This window comes from Psammomys obesus, unplaced genomic scaffold, assembly GCF_907164565.1.
Source record: "Psammomys obesus unplaced genomic scaffold, mPsaObe1.curated_primary_1811, whole genome shotgun sequence".
NCBI lineage: Eukaryota > Metazoa > Chordata > Mammalia > Rodentia > Muridae > Psammomys > Psammomys obesus.
This window is the reverse complement of record NW_026592890.1, coordinates 20,980,035-21,004,103: the sequence shown is the minus strand read 5'-3', so window position 1 is coordinate 21,004,103 and position 24,069 is coordinate 20,980,035. Positions and strand designations below refer to the sequence as shown.

Here is a 24,069-nt window from a genome sequence, read left to right as displayed (position 1 = left end):
GTTGGGCATGCGCCAGGATCCTCAGCCCGCTGGGAGCCCCACTTACAGTTCAGACTGTTTCCTTTCTTAGAATATCTTGGCAAGGCCCTCAAGAAAATTGCCTTTAGCACCGCCAACTAATGTATACTGTGCCCATTCTCTGTTTCCACCCGCAGGCCGTGCCTGCATCCATTCGTTTCAGAGTCCAGTTGTTCTACCTGGCTTTGCGTCTAACCTGGATCACTGCCTTGGTTGCCTGAATGGCTCTCTCTCTCTCTCTACTTTTGCATTCCTATAGTGTGTTCCGTAGCAAAGGAGGGCGATCTTTTCGAAAGGTAACACATTTCCTGTGTCCTTTGCCTACTCCGGGCTCATTTGCACTTGGATGAAAGGTCCCCCAGCCTTGGTTGCTGCCTCCTCTCCTGCTCATCCCAGCCTGCTCACCTTTCTCTTCCTCATACCTCTCAAGCGCTTCTGTTGCACAAACCTCGCCTGCTGTTGCCTTGGCCGCCACCTCTCCTGGACCTTGCCTGGCCCCTCCCCAGCTCTTGGACCTCAGTGGACAACATTCCGTCTTTCACCAAGAGCTTCCACGCCTGGCCACCTGATTCAGTAAATGCCTTCTGTGGCTTCAAGTTCTGTGACAAGTGTTTGTCTGTCCATTTCCAAACCAGGGTTGGTTTTGTTACAAAATACGACAAAGATGTCACAGCAGTGTTAGGTCATCTTTCTGAAGGTTTCAGTTTTTCAGTTCCAGCCTTGTCTTATATCGAGCCTGCTGGTAGGCAGCCGGTCCATAGCCTTGAGCATCAGCCTTCCTCCACTGAGTACCTCTGTGTGGTTTTGTATCTGAAGACTGTGCAGCCCTAGGGCTGGTTTTGTGTCTATCCCTAATAGAATGTGCTCCCTGTGATGGCAAAAAGAATTTTGCGTCATCACCTATGCTTTCACAGTGCCAGGGTCTATGCTGGTACATAGTAGGCCCTGAGGAGAGCCACATGGATGGCAGAATATCTCACAGGTGCCTCAGGCCACCTATCCTTTCTCCCTCATCTCTACATACAGTATGTGTCACTGTCCCATATTTCTATCCTTAGTATAAAGCAATCCCAGCCTCAACTGTATTGTTATTGTAGTCAACTATATTGTAACGTATCATATAATACTACATATTATAACACAACATAATATAATGGTATATTATAATATAGTGAAAAATAATCAACTGTTGAGTCAAGTTGATGCTTGACTTCGCCAGGTGGCTTTACCGCCACATGCTTCTGCCTCCCTGTCTTTGAAGCAGGCATGGTGTTCCCTTCCATAATAAAATTAGGTCATGTTCTCGGACGCACTCTGATCTCTAGACTGCTGCCGCTGTGTGGATTGTGTAGCCAAAAGCAACACCCAGTTTCCTCCTTCACACTGTTAGTGAGATCAGATGGGGTTAGCAAACTGTACCGTGCCATGTCGTGACTGTTTAGTCATCACAGTCCGGCAGCCCTTTCCCCATCTCCAGTTCACTCTTTCCCTGTCCTCTTTTCTTTTTTCCTTCTTTCCCTCCCTCTATTCCCTTTCTTTTCCCTCCCCTCCCTTTCCCTCTTTGTCCTGTCTTCTTTCTTTGAAGTACTGGATATCAAACCCAGGGTCTCAAATGCTAGGCAGGTGCTCGACACGTGAGCTATGTCCACCTAGCCCTTAAACACCCCCTGCCCCCCAACCCTTTAGAAATGTAAAACCTCCAGGAACTGGAGAGCTGCTCAGTGGGTCAAGTCTTGCCACATAACCGCAAATTCAGGTGTCCAGCACCTATATAAAAAAGCAAGTCATGGAGGCTCACACCAGGAATCCCAGGACTGGGGAGTCAGAGGCAGAAGGATCTCTGGGGCTTGCTGGCCAGCAGGTCTAGCTGAATTGACAAGCTACAGATTCAGTGAGTGACCCTGTCTCAAAAAAAAAAAAGATGGAGCGCAATTGAGGAAGATACGCAGTGTTGACCTCTGCACAGACACTGTTGTGTGATAAAGCCAACATACAGGCCCACTCACGACAGACCAAAGCATGGACACCACCTCTACAGGCAGCGCAACAGGTTGGAGAAGGTCCTTTCCAGGTGCGTCAGCTGGTCTAAACCTCTTCCAAGTAGCTTGGCTGGTTTCTGCTTCTTTCAGGCAGCTGGTCCTGATCTGGTCTTAGGCTAAGTCTTTGCAGCTCATCTTATCTTGCATCCTTTTTTTTTTTTTATTAGAGTTTCTCTGTGTAGCCCTAGCAGTTCTGGAACTGGCTTTGTAGTAATCTGCCTGCCTCTGCATTCAGAGGTCTGGGATTAAAGGCATACACCCCCACTGCCCAGCTTGCCTTGAGTCTTGGTAGCTGTGCTGCTCTGGGATTCTTCTTTGCAGCTTGGCCTTGCTTACTCTGACAGGGAGGAGCCTAGTAAATCTGGTCATTTTCAGGGACTTCCTGAAGATCCTATTTGGTTGATGATTATTAATATTTAATATTGATTTTTCTTTTAGTTAAAGAGCAGTTATTCCTAAACCAGCTATACACCCAAATCACCACACAGAGACTTGGATTTATTTAATTAACCTAGAGCACAATGCTGGGCAATAATTACTCCATCCTAAGCCTCCTAGCCTACATATCTTCTTCCTAGTCAGATTTTCCACATTATACTTGTTATACTTGCTTTTTAGTCATAGCATAGATCCAGTTCATCTCTCCTGGTGTTTTCAGGTCTTCTCCTGTTAGATCTCTCTTCCACTCCTTTCTCCTCCCCCTGTACAGGATGTCCCACCCTATTCTCTCCATCGCTCAGCATTGGCTGGTTGTTTTTACTGGCAATACAGAGAACAAATGGTGGCATGTTTACACAAAGATGAGACAGGTTATGCTTAGAATAAGCATCATAAGGCAATGTCCGATTGATACTACATAGTAGGGTAGAGAAATCAGCATTTGAACGAACAAGGATAAATTGTATACATTCCACAAGAACATTATACCAACACTGTTTAAAGAGATTTCCTGCAGAATGGATTATTTTAATCTAGGAAAAACTGTTACACAATACATGAACATGTAGAACACATATCTACACACGCATACCCACATACTTATCTACATATATGAATATGTATACACATATATACATAAGCACATAAATACTTTCCTTAGTTCAAGGGCCTTCCAAAAACAGAGCAGTGCAAAACCAGTCTTTTATGAAGCAGGGTCTGATTCTTAGCCCAGAGCTGAGCAGAGTTTACTGGGATTAAATTTCGTCATTAGCAATAAACAGCTGAGAGTCATATTTTGAGGGACTCAGTTTTATTTTCTGTTTGAGTTATGTTTCTTGAATTGCATAAACCTTGCTAATCGCCACGTTCATATGCTGCATTCGCCTCCTCTGAAGTCATAAACATAATGAGCTTGGCACTGTTTCCCCCAGCATGAGATCGTAGTTCTCCAAAGCACGGCTGCTGGTTTCCAGAGGGAACCCAGACTTATCTGTCCAAAATAGCACTTGACGCCTGGATGGGCCCCCACAGTTTGAGCCGCAGCCAGAAGTGACTGAAGGCGACTCTGTTGTGCCATCCGGCACATCACATGCTGAGTTCTTTCCTGGCCCTCCCCTAGCTGCTTACCTCTGTGTAGACATCTGCTGAACCCCACTGAATATGGTGCCGGCACAGTTGTGCCTGCTTTATCTCTAACAACACTCACACATGAGTTTTACAACCAAGACTTTCACAGTGTTCAAAACCACCTGTCTAGGGTAACGGGCTCAGTGACTGGATCAAAGTGCATTCTATGTGTGCATGGAGAAGCCATGGGGAACCCCATATTCTGTACAATAAGTATACGCTGGCTAAAAACTATAACGGTTACAGGATACAACTGAGTGTGAGAATGAAGCCCTTCTCCTGCCTCCGTCCCCAGGGTCTCCTGACTTCCTGTGCTCCTTTTCCTCTCCTTATAAACCATGCTTGTGCGACTGGAAAGATGGCTCAGTGGTTAAGAGCACTGAATGCTCTTCCAGAGGATCAGCACCCATGTGGCAGCTCACAACTTTCTGTAACTCTAAAATCTGGCACCCTCACACAGACATACACGTAGGCAAAACGCCACTGCACATAAAGTGAAAATAAATTAAATAAAAGAAATGATTGTTGGCATTCTTAGTCACTGCCACTTTAATATTTCTAAGTAGTTTTCAGTTGCACATTTTAGCGGAGGTCTCTGATTGGAGCTGACACAGAGTGAGGTTTTAGATAGTATGAGAAAGCAAAGTCATTGAATAGTGCCTGCTTTTTTTCTTCTACATTTGAAACTGGACCCGTGGGGATTGATAAATATGTGTTATTGATAGGATACAACTGATGGTATGTGCAGTGTGTTTTTTAAGAACATAGATTCAAAAGCCAGCTCCACCCCTTGGCTGTACAATGGTGGATAGCTTTTCAGAACACTTCAGGGTGCAGTTTTCGTATATGTAAAATGGTCTCATGAGAGAGTCTCCTTGGGCTGCAGAAATGGCTCAGTGGGCAGAGGCACTTGTCACCAAGCCTGATAACCTGAGTGAGTCCCATCCCTAGGACCCCTGTGATGTAAGGAGAGAAACATCTGCAGTTGTCCTCTGACATCCACACAGGTGCTGTGGGCTGAACACACACACACACACACATACACATACACACACACACACACACACACACACACACCTTGTCTAAAGATGAGGCTCTAATGAATTAGTATTTGCCCTGACCTGTAAGCATTAGGTGAGTTGGTGCCATGAATAGTCAGTTCTTGATTATCAAGAGGAAAGTTATTTTTTGGTTTCTATCTTTGAAGTAGGGTCTCCACCTGAAGCCCATGCTGATAAAGCATAGGACACGGACACACACACACACACACACACACACACACACACACACACGCTAGCTTTGAAGTCACTGTGGTTCTCTTGCCGCAGTGTCCTGATGGCTGGAATTACAGACACAAGGCATCACACTCACCTTCAAAGGTAGACTTTTGCTGATGTATGCTGAAGAATACCGTTTCTTGTGGGAAATGTTTTTATTTGGTTTGACTTTTGTCCTTTTTATTTCTTTCTTCAGGCTTTCGTGGAGGCACAGAATAAGATCACGGTGCCGTTTCTTGAGCAGTGTCCAATCAGAGGTTTATACAAGGAGAGAATGACTGAACTGTATGACTACCCCAAGTACAGCTGCCACTTCAAGAAGGGAAAGCGGTATGTGAGCTTGCTTGCATTCATCTTCTTTGTACTTTCCAGCTTGATTTAAAACAAACAAACAAAAAAAAAACCCTGTGTATGTGGTATATGTGTTTCTATTTGTCTGTGTGTGTGTGTGAGAGAGAGATGGAGAGACAATGCACATACATCAGAGGTTGATATTAGGTTTCTTCCTCTTTCACTTTTTATTCCCCCCAGCCCCCTCGTTTTTTGTTTTGTTTTTTTTTTTTTTCTGTTTTTCATTGAGACGGGGTCTTTCTACATAGCTCTGGCTGTCCTGGGATTCACTTGTGTGGGCTAGGCTGGCCTCAAGCTCACAGAGGTCCACCTGCTTCTGCATCCTGGGTGCTGGGATTAAAGATGTGTGCCACGGCTCCTAGCTTCTGCTCCGTTTTTTGAGATAGGGTCTGTCTCAGAATCTGGAGTTTACCAGTGGTGGGGGTGTGACATGAACCACAGTGCCTAGCTTTTATGTCACTGTTGGGGATTCCAGTAAACACCTCATTGACTGAGCCATCTCCACAGCTACCTTGAGTGCAAGTCAGGTATGGCTGCTCACGCCTTTAATCCTAGCCCTAGGGAGGCAGAGACAAGTGGGTCTTCGTTGGTTCCAGGCCAGCCTGGTCTACATAGTGAGACCCTGTGTCAAACAAATGAAGTACACATTTGAACTGACCAGTTTATAAAACGGAAGTGATTGTTGTGTTTGAACACGAGAATAATTTTTTCCTGCCAAGTGCTGTCCATATTCATAAAATAATGGTTAAGATATTTGGCAATGATATAGCCTGTGAAGGGAGGTTATGGTAAATCTTTGTTGCCTGTGGTTACTTGGTGAGCCTGCGATTCTTAAACAACAGGGAAGATTTGTTTCCACCTAATATTATCTTTGGCTTGTAGTACTTGAAAGCATTTTATTATATGTGCTTTTCTCCTATCCAAGAGTGGGCTACAAAGCAGAGCCTGTGGATTTAGCCTTCCTCTTCATCTCTTTCTGTGCTTCGTCACATAAGCATAATCTGCTGTTCTTTTTTTTTTTTTTTAAATCTCTTTGAATACACCATTACACATTTACTTTGGAATTTCTTAGACCCTTTGCCACACCCTGCCCAGCACCTGTTTTCATGCGTTGAACTGGAACACAATCCTGCCCATTTGTTCAGTTGTTCGCTGAGCATGGTGACTGTGGCCCTCAGAGCCTGTGCACACGCCCTTCTCTTTGCAGAAATGTGCTGACCTCCACACCTGGCAGCCAGCCAGGCTGTGGAAGCAGACCAGAATTTTACAGTAGAAGATCTGCTTTCTTCCTCATTTAGAAGAAATAGTCACTGCTTTATTTGACTGCCAGGGTTATTTTTAGCCAGCTGATCTCTGTCTGTAGCTCTCATATCAAACTACAATAAACTACTTGCATGCAGGAAGCAGTTCAAGTAGCAGATTGTGACGGAGGAAGCAAGGGACTTCCACGCTCACCCTCCTGTCTGCCTCGGCTTCATCGAAGCTGCTTCTTTCTGTGTGGATGTGCTGTGAAATTCGCCTCTTTGTGTGTTTGATTCTTCTCCACAAATAGAAAATGCCACAGCTAAATACAGGGAATTTCTGTCCCCAGGTATTTTTATTTTTACAATACAGGTTTGCAGAACCAACGTGTGTTATATGTGCAAGACTCCTTAGAGGGGGAAGCCAGAGTGTTCCTGGACCCCAACACTCTGTCAGATGATGGCACAATAGCACTCCGAGGTAAGTGCTGTGCATTCTGGCCTGCGGGGATCCTTGCATAGTCAGTCAGTTGACAGTCCAAGCAGGGTAGGGACCACATTGTAAAACAGCTGCGCATACCATGTTAGGAAAGCTAACTTTGTACATGTGTATGTAGAACACGTGAATAATCACATTCATCTTTCTCACTCTGAGGGCATGAAGCAGAACTGGAGAATGAGTCACACTAGACCCAAGTTAAGTTCTGGGATTTTGAAGTGTTGCTATTATTTCCCACCACGTCTGAGACCTATCTGACTTAACCCTCTTGCAAGAAACTTGAGCAATGCAAAGAATGTTCCAGTTATAAATGGGGAGGGTGATCAGAGTATTAAAATCTAGGCCATTGACGGTCTGTTAGAACTAAAATCAAAACCCCTCAACCTTGTGGAATTGAAACACTTGGAACCCTGATCCTGAAGATGCTGCTGTACTACCTGAGTCTAAACACTATAGATTCTCCATGTCTGTGTTAAATGTGCTCCCTGTGTGGCTGCTTCTGTGGGCCATAGAGAAGATAAACCTTGGTTTGTGCTATATACGCAAGAAGGAGGTCATTCTCAAGTCTTGTGCCTTAGTAGTTATATAGTTAATTACTGCTTAGCATGCCGCTGTTCCTAATGGAGGCGGCTCCTCATCTCCTGTACTGTCCACAGGTCCATGCTAAAGCCCGGTGCCCGTTTGCTTCTCTAGAATTGTGAAATTGGGACAGTGATGTTTATTGCTCACAGGGCCCCATTTCGTTGGATCTGTGTAAAGACCTTTTTGAAGACATTTGTGCCATTTCTAGCTATGCCTCTGTTACTTAGTGATCCTCTTCACCCTGCCCAAATAGGCTTAGTATATAAATGTTGGTATGTATGGAAGTACCAGCTGTCTTGATACAAGTATAGTAGTATTTCCATGAACCTGAGCCTGTGGTTTACAGTGAATTCAACGCTAAGTTTCTGGAGCAGTCATGAATCCTGTTTAAGAGTCCACACAGTTTTCACTCATACCTGTCTTTCAGCCCGTGCAGGAGGGCTGCATGCCAATACCTCTCACCCCAGTGGTACAGTGCAGTGATTTTTTGAGGTGTTCGCTCAAACAAGGTCACGATTGCCGCAAAGGCGAACTGCGCATGAGACCTGGCATATGATTCCTTACATATATTTTTGATCAGTAATGATGATGATTTGTTTCATTTTTTTTCCCTGAAAAAAATTTCAATTTATGTAGAAATAATCCAAACAGTTCAGTCTTTTATATAATAAAAGGTGAATATTTTTCCTCTCTTTTAAGACTTATTCTGTATCATCATGTACATACTCATAGTCATGTAGATGTGGTTGTGGATGTTATATAGGGCTTACAAGTGATTAGTGAGTATGTTAGCCAATTTTAAAGTAATTTGCTACTAACTGAAGGTCAGTGGTAAATATTGAGCTTCTTACAAATTTTAGATTCCCAATAAAATTTAGCAAGCTTCCCAGGAAACCACCTGTGTCTGAATCTTGTACCACTAGGATAGTGTGATATTATAACTATAGAAGCCAACACGAGAAACCTCCACAGGATGGGAATGTTGTTGGTTCCCCAGGAGTTGGCCCTGGCATGGCAATCCACAGACTGGCTGCTTTCTTTTTCTTTTGGAACATGCACAATTCGAACCTTCCTTGCACGCCCTCAGGCCATATTTAGCTGGGCCTGTGATGTCATGGTGTGGCTATTAATCCCCAAGCACCAGTAATGCGCCGAGAATGAGGCTGTGAAGAGTGATCTCAAATGCTCTGGAGTCTATCCCAAAATGACTTAATGGCTACAGTTTAAATTCTATTATATGCTACGTCTCATAATCCAGTCATTACTATAAAAGCAGATTTCCCACACTCACTCCCTTTACAGTGTAAATAAAATATGCTGCATGCCCCAGATGAGTTGTGCTTTTAACTGAGCTACCCATTGAGTTATATAAATATTTCAAAATGGAAGCATCTTAATGGACAAGGCTTCATTTTATGAAGGAAGAAGTATGGCCTGAGGGGGTTACAGGACCTTGGTATCATACTGGCACCTCCTTCCCCTTCAGCTGAGCCCAGGTTTCTCTCACTGCTAGCTTCCTATTTCCCCATTGCCTCATTTGGTCTCCATGCTGTGACAGGCAGCTGTGACAGTGTGGATGATGGCTGTGGGCAAGGTTAAGGGCTATATCCAGTGGTCGCATCTGACCTTCTCCTGTGCCCCATAGGTTATGCCTTCAGTGAAGATGGTGAATATTTTGCCTACGGTCTGAGTGCCAGTGGCTCAGACTGGGTGACGATCAAGTTCATGAAAGTGGACGGTGCCAAGGAGCTTCCTGATGTGCTCGAGAGAGTCAAGTTCACCTGCATGGCCTGGACGCATGATGGGAAGGGCATGTTCTACAACTCGTACCCACAGCAGGATGGGAAGAGCGATGGTACGTGAACACTTCCGTGAAGTGCTTCAGTGAAGCACGTTCTTATAAGACTGCAGTTTCTTGAGACTAAAAGGGAGGCTAAGCTGATGGATGCTGCTGGCCGTACAGGACATATCCAACCTTTTCACACTGCAACTCAAGTGTCGATGTCTCTAAACCCATCAATCAAGTTACAAAACATATTTTAAAAAAAAATCGTACAGTGTCTCTCAGCTGTAATTTTGCCGCTTTTTGTTTTGTTTTTCTTATTTTTTTATTTTTTTGTGGTACATAAAAATACCTCTCAGACTGTAACAGAGGGATTTGTGATTGACATAAACAGTTCATACTGTGCTTCCTCCTGGCACTCCTGAAAAAAGTGAGTGTTCTTAAGCACCATAAAATGTCTTTTTTTTTTTTTTTTTTTTTACATTTTTGGCATTATCGTTTATTGCCCCAATAGCTCGGTACATTGTCACAATGAGAAAGTAAAGTTTTAGTCTCATTATAGTCTTCAAAATCAGCAAATATATGTGAATTGCTTGCTGGTGATGGGCAGCCGAGGCATAACATTTGTAGAAATAAATGTTAATTTTTAGCAGAATTAGTAAAGGTACATGTGCATAATTAGCCAATCCGCAGTGACCGTCACCATCCGGAGGCTGTAGTTTACGTTAGGTTTACTCTTGCTGTTGCATATTCTGTGCACTTGGTTTTTTGTTTTTGTTTTTGTTTTTTTTTTTTTTTTTCATTGTAAAACAAAGGCTTTTTATGTAGACCTTCTAACCTTTTGGTTGGCTACCGTGCTGGGATGACGTGTACACACCACCGTCCCTGCTGGCAACAAGTCTGATGTCAGTCGGTATCAGTCCTTCAGCATTTCTCTTCAGCTTTGTGCTGTCAAGTGTTCTGAGTCGTTTTGTCCTCCCTCCTTGAAAATTTTAGAACCAGTTTGTTTATGTTTTAGTTTGGCTTCTCTTACTGTGATAAAGACCATGACCAAAAGCAATTTGGGGAGGAAAGGGTTTGTTTCATCTTACACTTCCAGGTAATACTCCATCGCTGGGGGAAGTCAGGGCAGGAACTCAGGGAGGAGCTGAAGCAGAGACCGTGGAGGAACGCTGCTTACTGACTAGCTTGTTCCTCATGGCTTGTTTAGTTGGCTTTCTTATATACCAAGGACCACCTGCCACTGTGGCCTTGGCCCTCCTGCATTAATCATCAGTCAAAATCAGATTGCCTGTAGGCATTTTTGCAGTTAAGGTTCCTTTTCCGAAATAACTAGATAGTGACAAAAAACAAACAGAAACCAGCACGACAGTCCCTATCCACAAACTAACATCCTGGCATCCTGGCATTGCATCTTAGGGTCGGGTTGAGAGAACTAACATGTTCATAGCACTGAGCTCTCCTTCCTGTTCATGGAGTATCTCCATCTGTCAGTTACTTCATTTTTTGGGGGGATGCTTTATAATTTTCCTTAAATACCATGTAGTACTTTGTTAGATTTATAGTGAATTCTTTCACTTTGTTGGTTGCTAATAGCAACTTAATTACTCTCCTTGTTTGTTGCTGGTGTGTAGGAGCATGATTGACTTTTTGTCTTTTAGCTTTGCATTCTGCAACCATATACTTAACATCTGAATTTGTTCTTAGGATTGTATAATGGAGGTAGATATTCTTAAAATGGTCTGCTGCATCTCAGTAAGCATCTTTTATTCTTCAGGCACAGAGACATCCACCAATCTCCACCAAAAGCTCTGTTACCACGTCTTGGGAACGGACCAGTCGGAAGATATTTTGTGTGCTGAGTTCCCCGATGAGCCTAAATGGATGGGGGGAGCCGAGGTATCGTATACTGTGAAATTTTGTCCTCAAAGACAAGTTTTATGGATGCAACTGTTAATATTCCTGATGTGTGCTTGATGTCCCAAAGATCATAGAAGTACTAGAATGTTTTTAAAATACTGCTTTTCAAATTGATTATTAAGAACAAAGATGGTAACTGTTAATTTCAACATTAAAGTCTTAATTAAAGCAAAAAAAAAAAATGCTTACAGTGATATAATGTCGTAAAGAAAAGCATGGACATCCCGGAGGTCAGTATAGTAGTTCTTCTAGAACGTTCCCCGCTGCCCACAGGTGAGTGTGAGACAGAGAAGAGCTTCCTCTGTGTGCTTCGAGCATGTGATGACTGCTCCTAGGCATTAGACATTTCCCCATTTTATAAGTATCCATACATCCCTCGGGAGGGTCTTAACAGTAATGACTGAAGTACTGTGCTCCTGAAATCAGGTGGCCATGTCGCCTTCTGTGTCTTGAGAGTCAGCCGTGAAGGAACTTGGCGTTTGCACAGTAAGGTCGGAGCTCCTGCCCGTGTACTAAGGCATGTGTGTTAAGGGTAGGTGACGAGCTGGGTGTTTTATTGAAAGTGGGATGTGACACCCCACTGTGGGCAGGGATCCACCAGGGCACACCGAGGCACTTCCCTTTTCTGAAAGGCAGGTAGGACTTCAGCAGGAGAGGAATATTTTAAAATTTTAATTGTTATTTCTGAGTCCGGTTGGAGGGAGAGAAGAGCCGTGACAGTGTTTTGTCCTTGTATCTTCATGTGTAGTAGTTTAAGTTGTCCTTCGTTTATATAGACCAGGAGTCAGCAGATAGCTGCCTCTCAGCCTAACTCGGCCTGCTTTTGTATAGAAAACTTTCCTGGAGCCAAGTCACGCGCCCAATGGCATTAGCCAGTGGTCACTGAAGTCCCTTGGCTCACCTGGAAATATTCCCCATCTGGCCAGTCTCAGGAAAATTCTCCAGATTGTAAAGGAATACGAAATGTATCTAGAGGCCTTATTCTGTTTTCTTAAAATGCATTTTTTTCCCTGTGATTTCTCTTCTAGTTCTTCACTATACCAGCTTTTCCTGTATAGTTACTGTCATTTTTTTATGTTTGTTTTTTTATATCGCTCATCTCAGTAGACTTTCTGTATTTGCTTCCTGTGTACTTATGTGTACAGATAAGGCACATTTTCCACCTTCATCTGAATGAAAGCAATTGGGAGGTTATATTACCAAAAAAATTAAAATGTTAAATCTCACATATCTCTCTACTTTTTTGGACAGCTGTTGATGAGGGAAACTTAAAATAGTGTATTTTCAGGTTCAAATTTTATTCCCCCTGGCTTTTTATAAAGTAGAAAACTTACTGTCTTAGAGAAATTTGTGAACTAATAATTTCATTTTGCCTGTTTTTGTTCTGAGACAGTCTGGTGCAGCCCAGGCCGACTTTGAACTTGATTTGTGGCTCAGGATGAACCTGGCTTCCTGAGCTTGCTGCCTCTCACTCCACAGTGCTTGGCTGATGGCTGTCTGGCTCTACAATAGACTTGTGTGGTCCTGAGGATCAAACCCAGGGCTTCATGTGGGCTAGGAAATTTCTCTACTTGCTGAGCTACAGTTCAGCTCTCAGGAAATATATTCTAATCAAGCTTATTTAGTTGCTATGATTGCAGGAACGTTGAAATTGAGGGCCAGCACACCTTAACCAAAGAACGGGAGAACTTGGTACTTAGCTGTTTGCACTGATCTCTACCTGCAACTGATAGAAGCAGCTAGGTTTGCACTGATTTAACTTCAAAATATATAGGATGATAAATATATAACACTCACAGTTTCCGTGGAATCAAGTATACATTTATATCAGTTTACAACCGGCACCAGTTTGCAATCATCTTGAGAACTTTTTCACCTCACAAGTTTGGAACTCAGTGCCCATGAAGCCCCCTCATCTATCTTCTACCACTGCCCAGCAGCTGCTCCTCTGCTTCCTGCCCCTTTGTATGTGACCATTCTGTGACCCTCTGTGTCCTTCTGTGTCTACCATGTGGCACTTAACCTGGCCCTCAAAGTTCATCGTACTGAACATTTGTCCTCCTTTCTGAAGCCGAAAAGATTTGACTTTGCGTATGTACATTTTTCTTCATTCATTCATTATTCATTCATTCATTCATTCATTCATTCATTCATTCATTCATTCAGGGACACCCTGAGTGCTTCCTGTAGTTATTACCACGCTGCTGCTGTGAGCAGCTAACGTTACAAAGGGGAAGTAGCTCATGTGCACAGTTAGCACATGTGTGATTAATGCCATTAGCCAGGGAAACAAAAAGAAAGCCAATCTTCAAGCCAACCTGACTGCATTAGCCTAAGGCTTAACACAGTCTAGACCACAGCCTTGAGAACGAGTGGCTGCTTCAGTCAATGCGTAGACAGCGTCAAGTACCATCAACACGCAAGGCGTGGATGGACGGATGACATCCCAAACTGTTTATATCCCTAGCAAGCACCCTGCAGCTTGCCTTTCTCATCAGTAAGAAAGAGGCCACCCAAGAGTGGCAGCAAATGAAGGGTGCTTGTGTTCCGCACGGAAGCAATAAGCTGAAAGAAGTATATAAATACATGGGCAAGTAGAGCCATTTTCCTTCCTGTCCTCGGGCCCCGAGAGTCTGGATGCTGCATTCAGCAGTGTCTCAGTGACCAGATGAGCTTGCTGGCCGAGAAGAACGGTCTGAGAGAAGTGGGGTACATTGTTCATCCTTGGGGATGAGGCTAGAAAATGCTGTAGGGCAGGCTGGAGCTGCCTCCACCCTCCTCCCTTTGGCCTGCTGTTGGAGAGTGTGGCTTACCTTCCTTCTAATGTTTGGGGCCTCTGACTTGTCTGCTCGGACAGGTCTTTATCACCTTGTACGCAAGAGAGAACTTCACTTTATAGTCTAAGTTCCACTGGTCAGTAACCTTCCTTTTCCAGTGCTCCCTCTGCTCTTCCAAACAGGCCTCTCTCACCTGGAGCAGGGAAGGTGGATTCCTAGAGGGAAGTAGCCTGAGTGTCCGGCTGTTGTTGCCTTTAGCGACAGTCACTAAAGTCATTGCAGTCCAGATTGATACCCAGTCTCCATGTGGGTTTTTCTGGCCCTGGGTCTTTAGGGTGTCAGGTGAGGTGAGGTCTGGAAGGCTGTGCTTCTAGTTTTAATATCTAAGGTAGCCATGAAGGAAGGAATTAGAGAAAAGGGTAGGTAGGGTATGGCTTGAGCCATCTGCTTGGGTGATTTGTCTTGGTTTGTCTTGGTTGTTCGGCATCCCTTTGTGGCAGGGTTCCCGTTAGTTCCTGGGGGCTTTGCTGTTCTTCCCTAGCTATCCATTCATCTGCCTGCCAAGCTTCTGTTTCTTCCCGGGGTATTTTTGTGAGGCTCACACCTCCACGCTTTTCAAAAGGGATCTTTCAAGGTGACAGACCAGCCACTCTCCTGGTGCCTCCCAGTGCTGGGAAGCCTTGCCTGCTCACCTCCTCACCTGCCTTCCTGGGCCACCTCTCCTTCACAGTCCTGTGCACCTCACACTGCAGTGCTAGTGGGGAAAACCTTCTGAAGTGGGTGGGAGCTGGGGCATAGCACAAAACAGCTGTCATTTGACTAGATGGGAAGATGTCAGCTGTTCAGTGTAGATGATGAAATATAGTTGGGGGGACACATGGAACGCTCATGAGTGTTTTAGGGTAGGTCAGGCCTCCCCACACACACCGAAACTTTTCTTATTTTGAAGTCATTTCTGAACTTTTCAGGTTGAGACAACAACCAAAACCCAAACAAAAATCTAAGAACGTAAACACACTGAGGTGGTGTTCCCAGCAGGGGGCGCTGCGAAGCGAGGATGGTGGATATGGATGAGGTGAGAAGGATGCGGACAGCTGAGTCCTACACTAGGGACCTAACTCTGACACACCTTATTCTTGAAAGATTTTTTTTTAAATCCTGAATCCTAAGATTTATCACATATTGCCGTAAGCTATTTCTATACTTCAGCTTGTGTTTCTGCCACACTTGTGGATCTGATGTAAGCCCTCAGCTACTGCTTCAGCGTCATGCCTGACTGCCGGCTTGCTGCCGTTATCCCTGCCATGATGGTCATGGCCTCACCTTCTGAAACTATAAGCTAGCCCCAGTTAAAGCTTTCTTTATGAATTGCCTTAGACACGGCATCTCTTCACAGCAATAGAACAGTATCTAAGGTACCTAGGGACACTCCAGTGGAGAAAGCCCATTTCCCTTTCCCAGCAGGTGTCAATTCCAAGTAAGTTTCTTGGTGGGACTTTTGTCTACTTCTCCTTTTTCATGCTAGGATTGTGTCTGGTTTCGCCTGTGAAGGTCTTGTGTCCTGTCACAGTCTGTTAAGTGTGTCAGCCATCTTGTGTCACCCACCACCTCCGACTCTTAAAACCTTCCTTTCTCCCTCCCTCCCTCCCTCCCTCCCTCCCTCCCTCCCTCCTTCCTTCCTTCTGTTTTTTTGAGACAGGGTTTCTGTCCTGGACTCACTTACTCACTTTGTAGATGAGGCTGGCCTAGAACACTCTGAGATCCGCCTGCCTCTGCCTCCCTGAGTGCTGGGATTACAGGTGTGCACCACCACACCCTGTTTTCTTTTTTCTTTCTTTTTTGGAGAGAGAGAGAGATAAAGAACATGAAGTTGGTTGGTGGAGATGTGGGGGAAGGCTCTGGGAGGGATTGGGGAAGGGCAAAGAATATGATCAAAATATATTAAATAAAAAAGTTTGAATAAAAATAATCACAATTTTAATTAATTTTGAGAATTCTATACATGCATTGATATATTTTGGTCACATTTACCCACTAATTACTCCCACATCTTTCCCTCACTGCCTCCCCCAACAACTGCATGTCCTCCTTTTTTTAAAGTAGCTCACTGATTGAGATTTTTGCTGCCCATATGTTCATAGATGCGACATCCACCGTCCACCAGAGTGTGGTCGACCTACTTGGGAGTGCACCCTGAAAGAAAAGTGGCTTTCCCTCCCTTGGAAGTTCTCAGTTGTCAGTAGCTCCTGAGTTAGGGGTAGGAACTTGATCTTGTACTGGTTTTGTGCTGCTGTGAGGTCAGTGAGGTCAGGAGTGCTGCTGTGAGGTCATGGATGCTGTTGTGAGGTCATGAGTGCTGTTGTGAGGTCATGGGTGCAGCTGTGAGGTCATGAGTGCTGTTGTGAGGTCATGAGTGCTATTGTGAGGTCATGGGTGCAGCAGTCAGCTGTGAGGTCATGGGTGCAGCAGTCAGCTGTGTCCAAAAGACACTGTTTTGGTCCAGTCCTCCACGACCTCTGCCTCCTCATCTTCCCACCCCTCTTCTGCAATGGCCCCTGAGCCTTAAGGAGGTAGGGTGATATAAATACTGCATTTGTGGCTAAGCATTCCATTGAACTTATGCTTTAGACTTTGATCAGCTGTGACTTTTTGCATTAAGCGCTATCCACTGCATGCACACACACACACACACACACACACACACACAGACACACACACACACACCCCAACCTCTGATGAGGTGATGAGGTCTGAGAGCTGCACTAATCTGTGGGTTTAGAGATAGGAATTGAGAGGGCAGTTTGACTATGTCCGTTTACCAAAACGTTAGTTCTCCTGTGAGTCCTATGAGTTTCCCAACCACTGGTTCTTAGAGTACCAGGCACGCATCTCTTCTTGAGGTGTGACGTTAAATCCAGTCAGAAAATAGTTGTTCACCTCACATAGCATGCTTGCTGCTGTTGCACCATGTGCATTTCTCGCCCAGCTGGCTGTTAGCGTAGCCCAGGGTATGTGGCCAGGCAAGACTGTTAATGGCCTTTGTACCCAGAAGACTGCACAGCACCTTCCAGTTACCATACCGATTACTACAAGGGGAAATCTCCACAGGGTGACTGGGAAGACGGAAGGGCCCAGAAACCAAACTAGAGACCTGCACGTGGGCAAGCAAGAGGGCCAGGCTGCGCCTTACAAAGCAGCTACTGATGGCAATTCCATTCCCTAGTGGAGATTAAGTGTTGCCTTTCTGAAGTGCTTGGGGCCCGTATCCTTCAGATAGTATAATACTTGCATGTACCTAATGAGACACTGTGGAGATGGGACCTAGTCTGGTTTCTTTTCCTGCTGCTATAATAAACACCAAGACCCAAAGCAACTTGGGGGAGGAAAGGATTCATTTCATCTCCCTGGTTATAGTCAGTTATCAAGGGAAGTTAAGGCAGAAACTCAAACAGGGACCTGGAGCACAAACCTTGGAGAACCCACTTCCTGTCTTGCTCTCTGGCTCATATCCAGTTAACTTTTCTCATACATGAGTTAGCAATCAAGAAAATGGCCCACAGTGTGCCAACAAGCCAACCTGGTAGAGGCAGTTCTTCAGTTGATGGCCCCTTTCCCAATTTGCAAGGTAGATAGCCCTCCTAGGACACCAGCTGATAGTAATGGTTTATAACACTTGCACAGCTGCACGTTATTTTTTAATGTGCTAGCAAAAGTCCCTTGAGCACAGGTGTGGCATTTTCCTACTCACGGTGTCATACGTCAGCACCCCCCATCATACGTTTGCCACAGTGCACGTGTGGAGCTCAGAGCACAACTATCAGGAGCTAGTTCAGGCCTCCCATTCCCAACCAAACTCAGGTTGTCGGGCTTGCTTCTCCACCTACTGAGCCGAGTGCATGTAGTTTGGCATTTAGAAGTTTTCCTTAATTGAGTGTTGGAAACACACTCTATACCGAAGCGCTGCTGTTATGATTCAGAGCTGTTGTGAGAAGAACCCGGTAAATTTGGTAAAGATTACCGCCCTGAGAGGAACGTGATGAACTGTCAGCGCTGCTAAAATCCGTTTCCCTTCTTCTGACAACTTCCAGTTCCAGGCGCCACTGCTTTCCCGGCACGTTTTCCACACACAGTTCTGTTATTGTGACACACAGAAGAAAGCACTGTCCTTCTCTTGACGAGATGCCTTGTATACTCAAGTTAAAAATAAACTTACTCGCCCTCATTTCTAAGCAGATAAGCTTTAGATTTTATGTCCATGTTTGGGCGCTAACACTGGGCTGTGTGACTCCTGGGGCCAGAAACTACACAGGTGCCTGTGTTCTTATCATATGATGAACATGTCATGAATTAACGTATGGTGAATGCTCACAATGTTGTGTTTGCAGAAGTGGGGGGTTGGCCCTGTCATGTGAAGGCCAAGTAATTTTGTAGAAGAAATGATCAGGAGGCTAAAATGGTAAAGCATTTTCTGTTCACTTCTCCCTTTACTGTGAGGTTGTGCGGGAAGGCTTGCTGCTAGGCAGTTGGGAAAGCCCAGGTACCCTGATCGTGATAGTGGTAAGGCTGGTAACAGCAAAATTCATCAGATTTCAGTTTTTCCTGATGCTGGCAGTCAGAAGCGTACGGATTCATTTTTAGAAATACACAAATGCCCCATTCTCCAGACACACTGCTCTTATTAGCATGTTCATAGTGATGGTTGTCTCTGTCGCCTCTATTCCTCAGTCCAGTCTTAAGGCAGGGCTGCTGTTCTCTACGTAGAGCAGCTTGACTGAGAGTCTTGTTGTCAGTGCGTCCCTGAGGCACTGACGGAAAGCATTTATAAAACTGTTTATTTGTCACTAGATGCCCCTGATAGGTGCTGATCTCTTTTAAGTCAGTGTGTCATCAGGTTGGGAGGTCCTGGGAGCCATTGTGTGTGTGTTGGACCAACCTGTGAGAACCTGACAAAGTAAAGTAGGAGAGACGCGCTGCAGTAGCCTGAAGTGTTGTTCAGGTAACCTTTGCTAGCTGCACTGGAGCGTGATAACGGTGTGCACAGTTGCGTTTGTGAATAGATTTAGATTATTGTGGTTTTTGTTGGTGGTGGTTGGTTGGTTTTTTTTTTTGTTTTTCTTCCATTGTTAGGTTTCTTGAGATAGGGTTTCTCTATGTAGGCCAGGCTGACCTCGAATTCAGAGATCTGCCTGCCTCTGCCGCTCAAGCCCTGGAATTAAGGGCCTGTGCCACCACTGCCAGGCTACTGTGCTTTTTAAGGACTCTCCAGACCTTCTGCCCTGGTTTTTGATGAATGTAAATGAGTTTGGCATTGGTAGCAGCCAAACTGTGACGGTTTCTCCGGTGTGCATAAAGCATGCCGCCGGTAGGAAACCACAAAGGGTGGAGGGAGGAGCATTTTCCCATCCTCTTGAGCCCTGTGCTGAGGGATGCTTGACTGTGGTATCCTGGTGGCTGGATAGCAGAGGTTGGGGGCTTGTGACGTAGCTGCCTCACGATCCTTACTCAGCTTGAGTGTGTACTTTATTAGCAATAAAGTCGATTGATACCCTGGTTCTCTACCTGCTGGCTCTTACTTCCAGTTGATTCAGAACCCAGGGAGAAGTGACGATACCCAGACTGGGCAGAAGACCAGTGGCCATGGGCTCTCTTATTATACATACTATATTTTCAGGGTGTTAATCAATGTCTGGCATGCTGCCAGATACTATATCCTATGCCACAAATTTAATGTGTATGTTTTCTAAACCCCTTCCTTCCTGGAGAGTGGAGATACCACGGGAAGGTGAGCTTTGGTATTGCACTAAACAGGTCTTAACCAACCATTCAGAGAGCTCGCCACCAGGCTAGCCTTTCAGCCTTGCCCTAACTGGAGAGGAGGAGGAGTCAATGTCAAGACCTTTATAACCTGTACTAGCCAGGCATTGTATCCTTCAGAGTCAGGAAGACCTCCTTCTTAGTAGAGTGCTTATCTTCCCAGTGATCTCTTAAAAAAAAAAAAAAATCATCTTTAAAATTGCCTTAAAATAGTGTAAGAAGCTAAGCAACTGATGTTACTGAATACTTATTAATGGAGAAAGGTGTCTTTTAATCTGTACATTCTGAGGAAAATAACGTATACCTGATTTTGAGATTGCCAGTTTGAGCATTGAAAATACAGAGGTGTTTCCTGTTAAGCGAAGTGTTTGACTGAATTGCGATGATCACGAGGAGGAAGAAGCCTGACTAAACAGGTGACCGTGGTGTGCCCTGGGACTTCTGCCTTGGGTTAAATATGAACTGCTGAGAGTATTAGTCTGTTGGTGCTGGGGACAGCTCTTGGGATATGCTAGCAGCAGCTGCTGGCCAAGGTCTGGTGCTCTTGCGTGGATGTGGCTGTGCTGCCTTTCAGTTGACTGAGGCACTGCAGCTGGAGTAGATGTCATCTGTGATTGATGTGGCGTGGCTTTAAGCAGCTGCGCAGAGTCTGAATGCATTAAAAGGACAAGAGCGCAAAAGCGTGAACTAATGTTGAAGAGGCTGCTTTCGATGATATTTGATAAAATTGTAATTGTGGATTACCGATACTTTCAGTATAGGATGGTTTTAAAAGGTGGGATTAAAATTGTTAACATTAGTTTCTTAGCTTCCTTTATTAAAAGCTGAGGAGAAATAAAATGTATCCCTGTCACATAAATATGAAATGACAAAGAGAGGCTCATAAGGAAATTGATTTTGAGTTGTCATAGTGAGTCTTAGCACTCAGTAAGTGGAGGCAGGAGGATCAGGAGGAATTGAAGGACATCTGGTTGCATAGTGAGTTCAAGGCCAGCCTGAGCCACATGAAGTATATTCTATATTATAGAATATTATAGAATATGTATATTATACATAATATATTACTATATATATAGAATATATAAAGTGTCTATTATAATCTATTATATATAATATATATTAATACAGGCTAGGAGTATTGCTGATTGGTGGGAACATGCTTAGCCTTGTGAAGCCTTAGGTTCAGTTTCCAGAAGAAGGACAGAGAAAGAAAGAGGAAAAGGCAAGATGAATAGAACGCTAGAAAGAATTGATAGCAGTGGTTTTAAAAACTGCAGATTCTCAGATTGGATATTGAAAAATAAATTATGTTCATTTAGTTTCAACAGGCCCACTGGACAGTAGGCTATTTTTCACTGTCCGCACCGGTGTGTGTGGTACTGGCCTCAGCTTCTGCCCTGCACAGCTAGAAAGCTGAATGGAAGAGAAACAAGACAGCAGTTTGCAGAACTTGTTATCAGATAGTTGGGAGTGATGCACGAGAGAGGTTATTCCTCCAGTTGCCCAGCCTTCTGCCTCGAGGTGTTTTAGGGAGCCCAGCACGAGGATGAAGAACTCTGAGCATTTCATTCTCACAGAAGTAAGGTTCCAAAGAGACTGAAGCTACTAGAATTTGTAGAGCAAAATGTTGAAGGTGGGAATTTCCTATGAAGTGTCCCAGCAATTTGCTTTAGGGTCGTTTTGTGGCTTCAGCTGTTTATCAAGAACTGTGTGCATTGAATGAGGTTTCCTAAGTCAGGCTCAACACGACACCCAGGAGCTATAAACTACTAAAAGCTTGACAAGGAGGAGTGACTCATGCCGTGACAAAAGTATCGAGGCCTTATGAGCACCCATGGTATTCAGTGGCGTCCCTAGAGAGCTCATGTTTTTGCAGTCAGGCTGCAGACCCTAGCCAGCAAGCCTGGATGGAACTGGTTTGCCAAGAAGTTAATTGATTCAAAACATTTTACAGGCAGATTAGAAAGAGAAAAAGAAAATCCGGCCAATATTCCAAATGTCCTGAGTCCAACTCAGAAGTCGCTACATGTTTAATGAAGCAGAATGATGTGACTGAGAGCCAGGACAGTTCTTAATCATAGGAATAGATTCAGAAATGGCAAATGAGTTAGCAAAGATTTTTCTTAAAGTTATAGAAATGATGTACAAAGGCTTTTAGAAAATGTTAGGCAGGACCAAGTGAAGCTCGTTCTCTATTTGAAATGCCAGGATAGAGATGAGGGTGCTCTTAAAATGTAAATGAGGAAAATGCAAAAGAAAGTTATGTTTTATAAAATACCTAAACCCTCAGATTCAAGAAGTACAGCAAATCCCAGGCACATTATTATAGTCGAGTCTGTTGTAATCAACCTGCAAATAAGTGAAAGTGATGAAAAAAATATTAAAGCCTCCAGATTAAAAACCGAACACTTGACATATGGACAAAGTCAAATAAAATGACAGCTCCGAAGCAAGGGCCTACCCCAGTGTTCATTTTAAAACTACAGGCCTTCACCATGTGTCCTGTCTTCATTGCTAAGAGCTCTTCATGTCATTCATGGCGTGTGTGTGGGTGTGTGTGTATGTGTGTGGGTGTGTAACATATGGCATAATGTTTACGTGTTTAACTCCTTTTTAGTTGTGACACTTTCCTGAGTGATATATCTTTAACATACCGAAACAAAACTTAGGCTTGAGCTTGTACATAGATCTTTAGACTATGTCTGTGGAATGACCAAATTAAAGAATAAGAGTTGGAAAAATGTAGCAGGGTTCTTTTCGGGAACAAGAGCCAACAGTGTTTGTATGTGTTCATAAAGACAAAGCGTTTTAAGAAGTTGCCCCATGACTACGGCGTCTTGTCAGTTCTCTAGCCAGCAGAGTGAGTTAACGGTTGGAAACTCTGCAAAGGGTTGTACTTGAGTGCTGAGCCCTGAGCTGTCTCCTGTTCTCTTGAGTCCTATAGCTGATTGAACAAGGCGCAGCCTCAATATGGAGGGAGGTGTGCTCTGCCTCGTGTCTGCTCACTTAAACACAACCTCACTGAAGGGCCATTCCCACAGAAGCTTCTTGATAATGCTTAACCACTTATCTGGACACTGGCTCAGCCAAATAGACATAAAGTTAACGATTATAATAAGACTGTGTAGATAATATTATATGTAATAATATAACAGGTATGGGAATCCCGTACGCTGCAGGCAGGAAATGGCATAAGTTGGTACAACCATCTAATAAAGTTGAGTATATACACGTCCGAGGGCCGATTACTTCTGTTTTAGACCTACCACCTGGGAAGCGCTGTAGGTTAGATGTATTTAAACTTTTTTCTAAAGCATTGCTTGTAGTGTGAAGAAAACTGAAACAATCTAAATATTTAGGAGTAGATAGGGAGAAGGCTCAGTTGTATGGTATCCCCAGATTGCGCGTATAGTTTGCAGCAGCTAAAATGTATCAAGTAGATATATATAGGTCAATGCACGCTCCTTGCCGAAAAGGTGTTAGTTATGGAAGGACATGCTCATACCAGGACTGACAACTCAAAAACACTCTATCACTTGTTGAAGTAGATTTTTATCATGATCCTTTTCACTACCTATGGGCATATTTGTTCATACTTGAAATTTCCAGAAGTCAAGGCTCTTCACCTCTGAGATTGTGTGGTAGGGTGGACTAAGGCAGCGTATAAAGAACCAATGGGTAGAAATGTGCAAATGTGACCCCGGGCTTGCTGTCTACGTCCACTCTGCTAACCCTTATTCATTTAGAGCCATAACGTTTAAAATGGGCAACCCATGAGCAGACCTAGCTGTCAGATGTGCTGGTGTTGGGGATGTCACATTCTTAGATAGTACATGAGATATTTCAATAAAAATTATCTACTTTTCTACTTACCCACGTTCTTTTTTTTAAAGTAACTTTATTCTCAGGTCCTGAGTGTGGAGTAGAGACACTGCGTTTGAAGTTTACTTTTTTTCCTCAGTGTTTGCTGTAGTTGGACATAAAATGTCCTCGGCAGCCTCTTGAACATGTGGTCCCCAGTTAGTCGTTGCTGTTTTGAGAGGTTGTGGGTCCTTGAATGGATGTGGCCTATCTGGAGGAAGTATGTTACTGCGTCATGGACCTTGAGGTTTGTAGTGTTTCCTGATCCACTCAGATGTAAAGAGGCTTCTGGCGCCAAGCCTTCTTTGTCATGGTAGCCTGAATGTAGCCCCTTAAACCGT

At 44.2% G+C, this 24,069-nt stretch overlaps 1 protein-coding gene across 1 annotated transcript in view; it reads left to right on the top strand.

Moving 5' to 3' along the window:
- Window positions 1-24,069, top strand: part of Prep (prolyl endopeptidase) — a 97,965-nt gene that overhangs the window by 19,291 nt on the left and 54,605 nt on the right. The window contains exons 3-6 of the mRNA XM_055616124.1: window positions 5,097-5,230; window positions 6,843-6,973; window positions 9,219-9,428; window positions 11,134-11,255. Of these exons, the coding sequence (XP_055472099.1) occupies window positions 5,097-5,230; window positions 6,843-6,973; window positions 9,219-9,428; window positions 11,134-11,255 (597 nt within the window). The remainder of the gene's footprint in view (window positions 1-5,096; window positions 5,231-6,842; window positions 6,974-9,218; window positions 9,429-11,133; window positions 11,256-24,069) is intronic.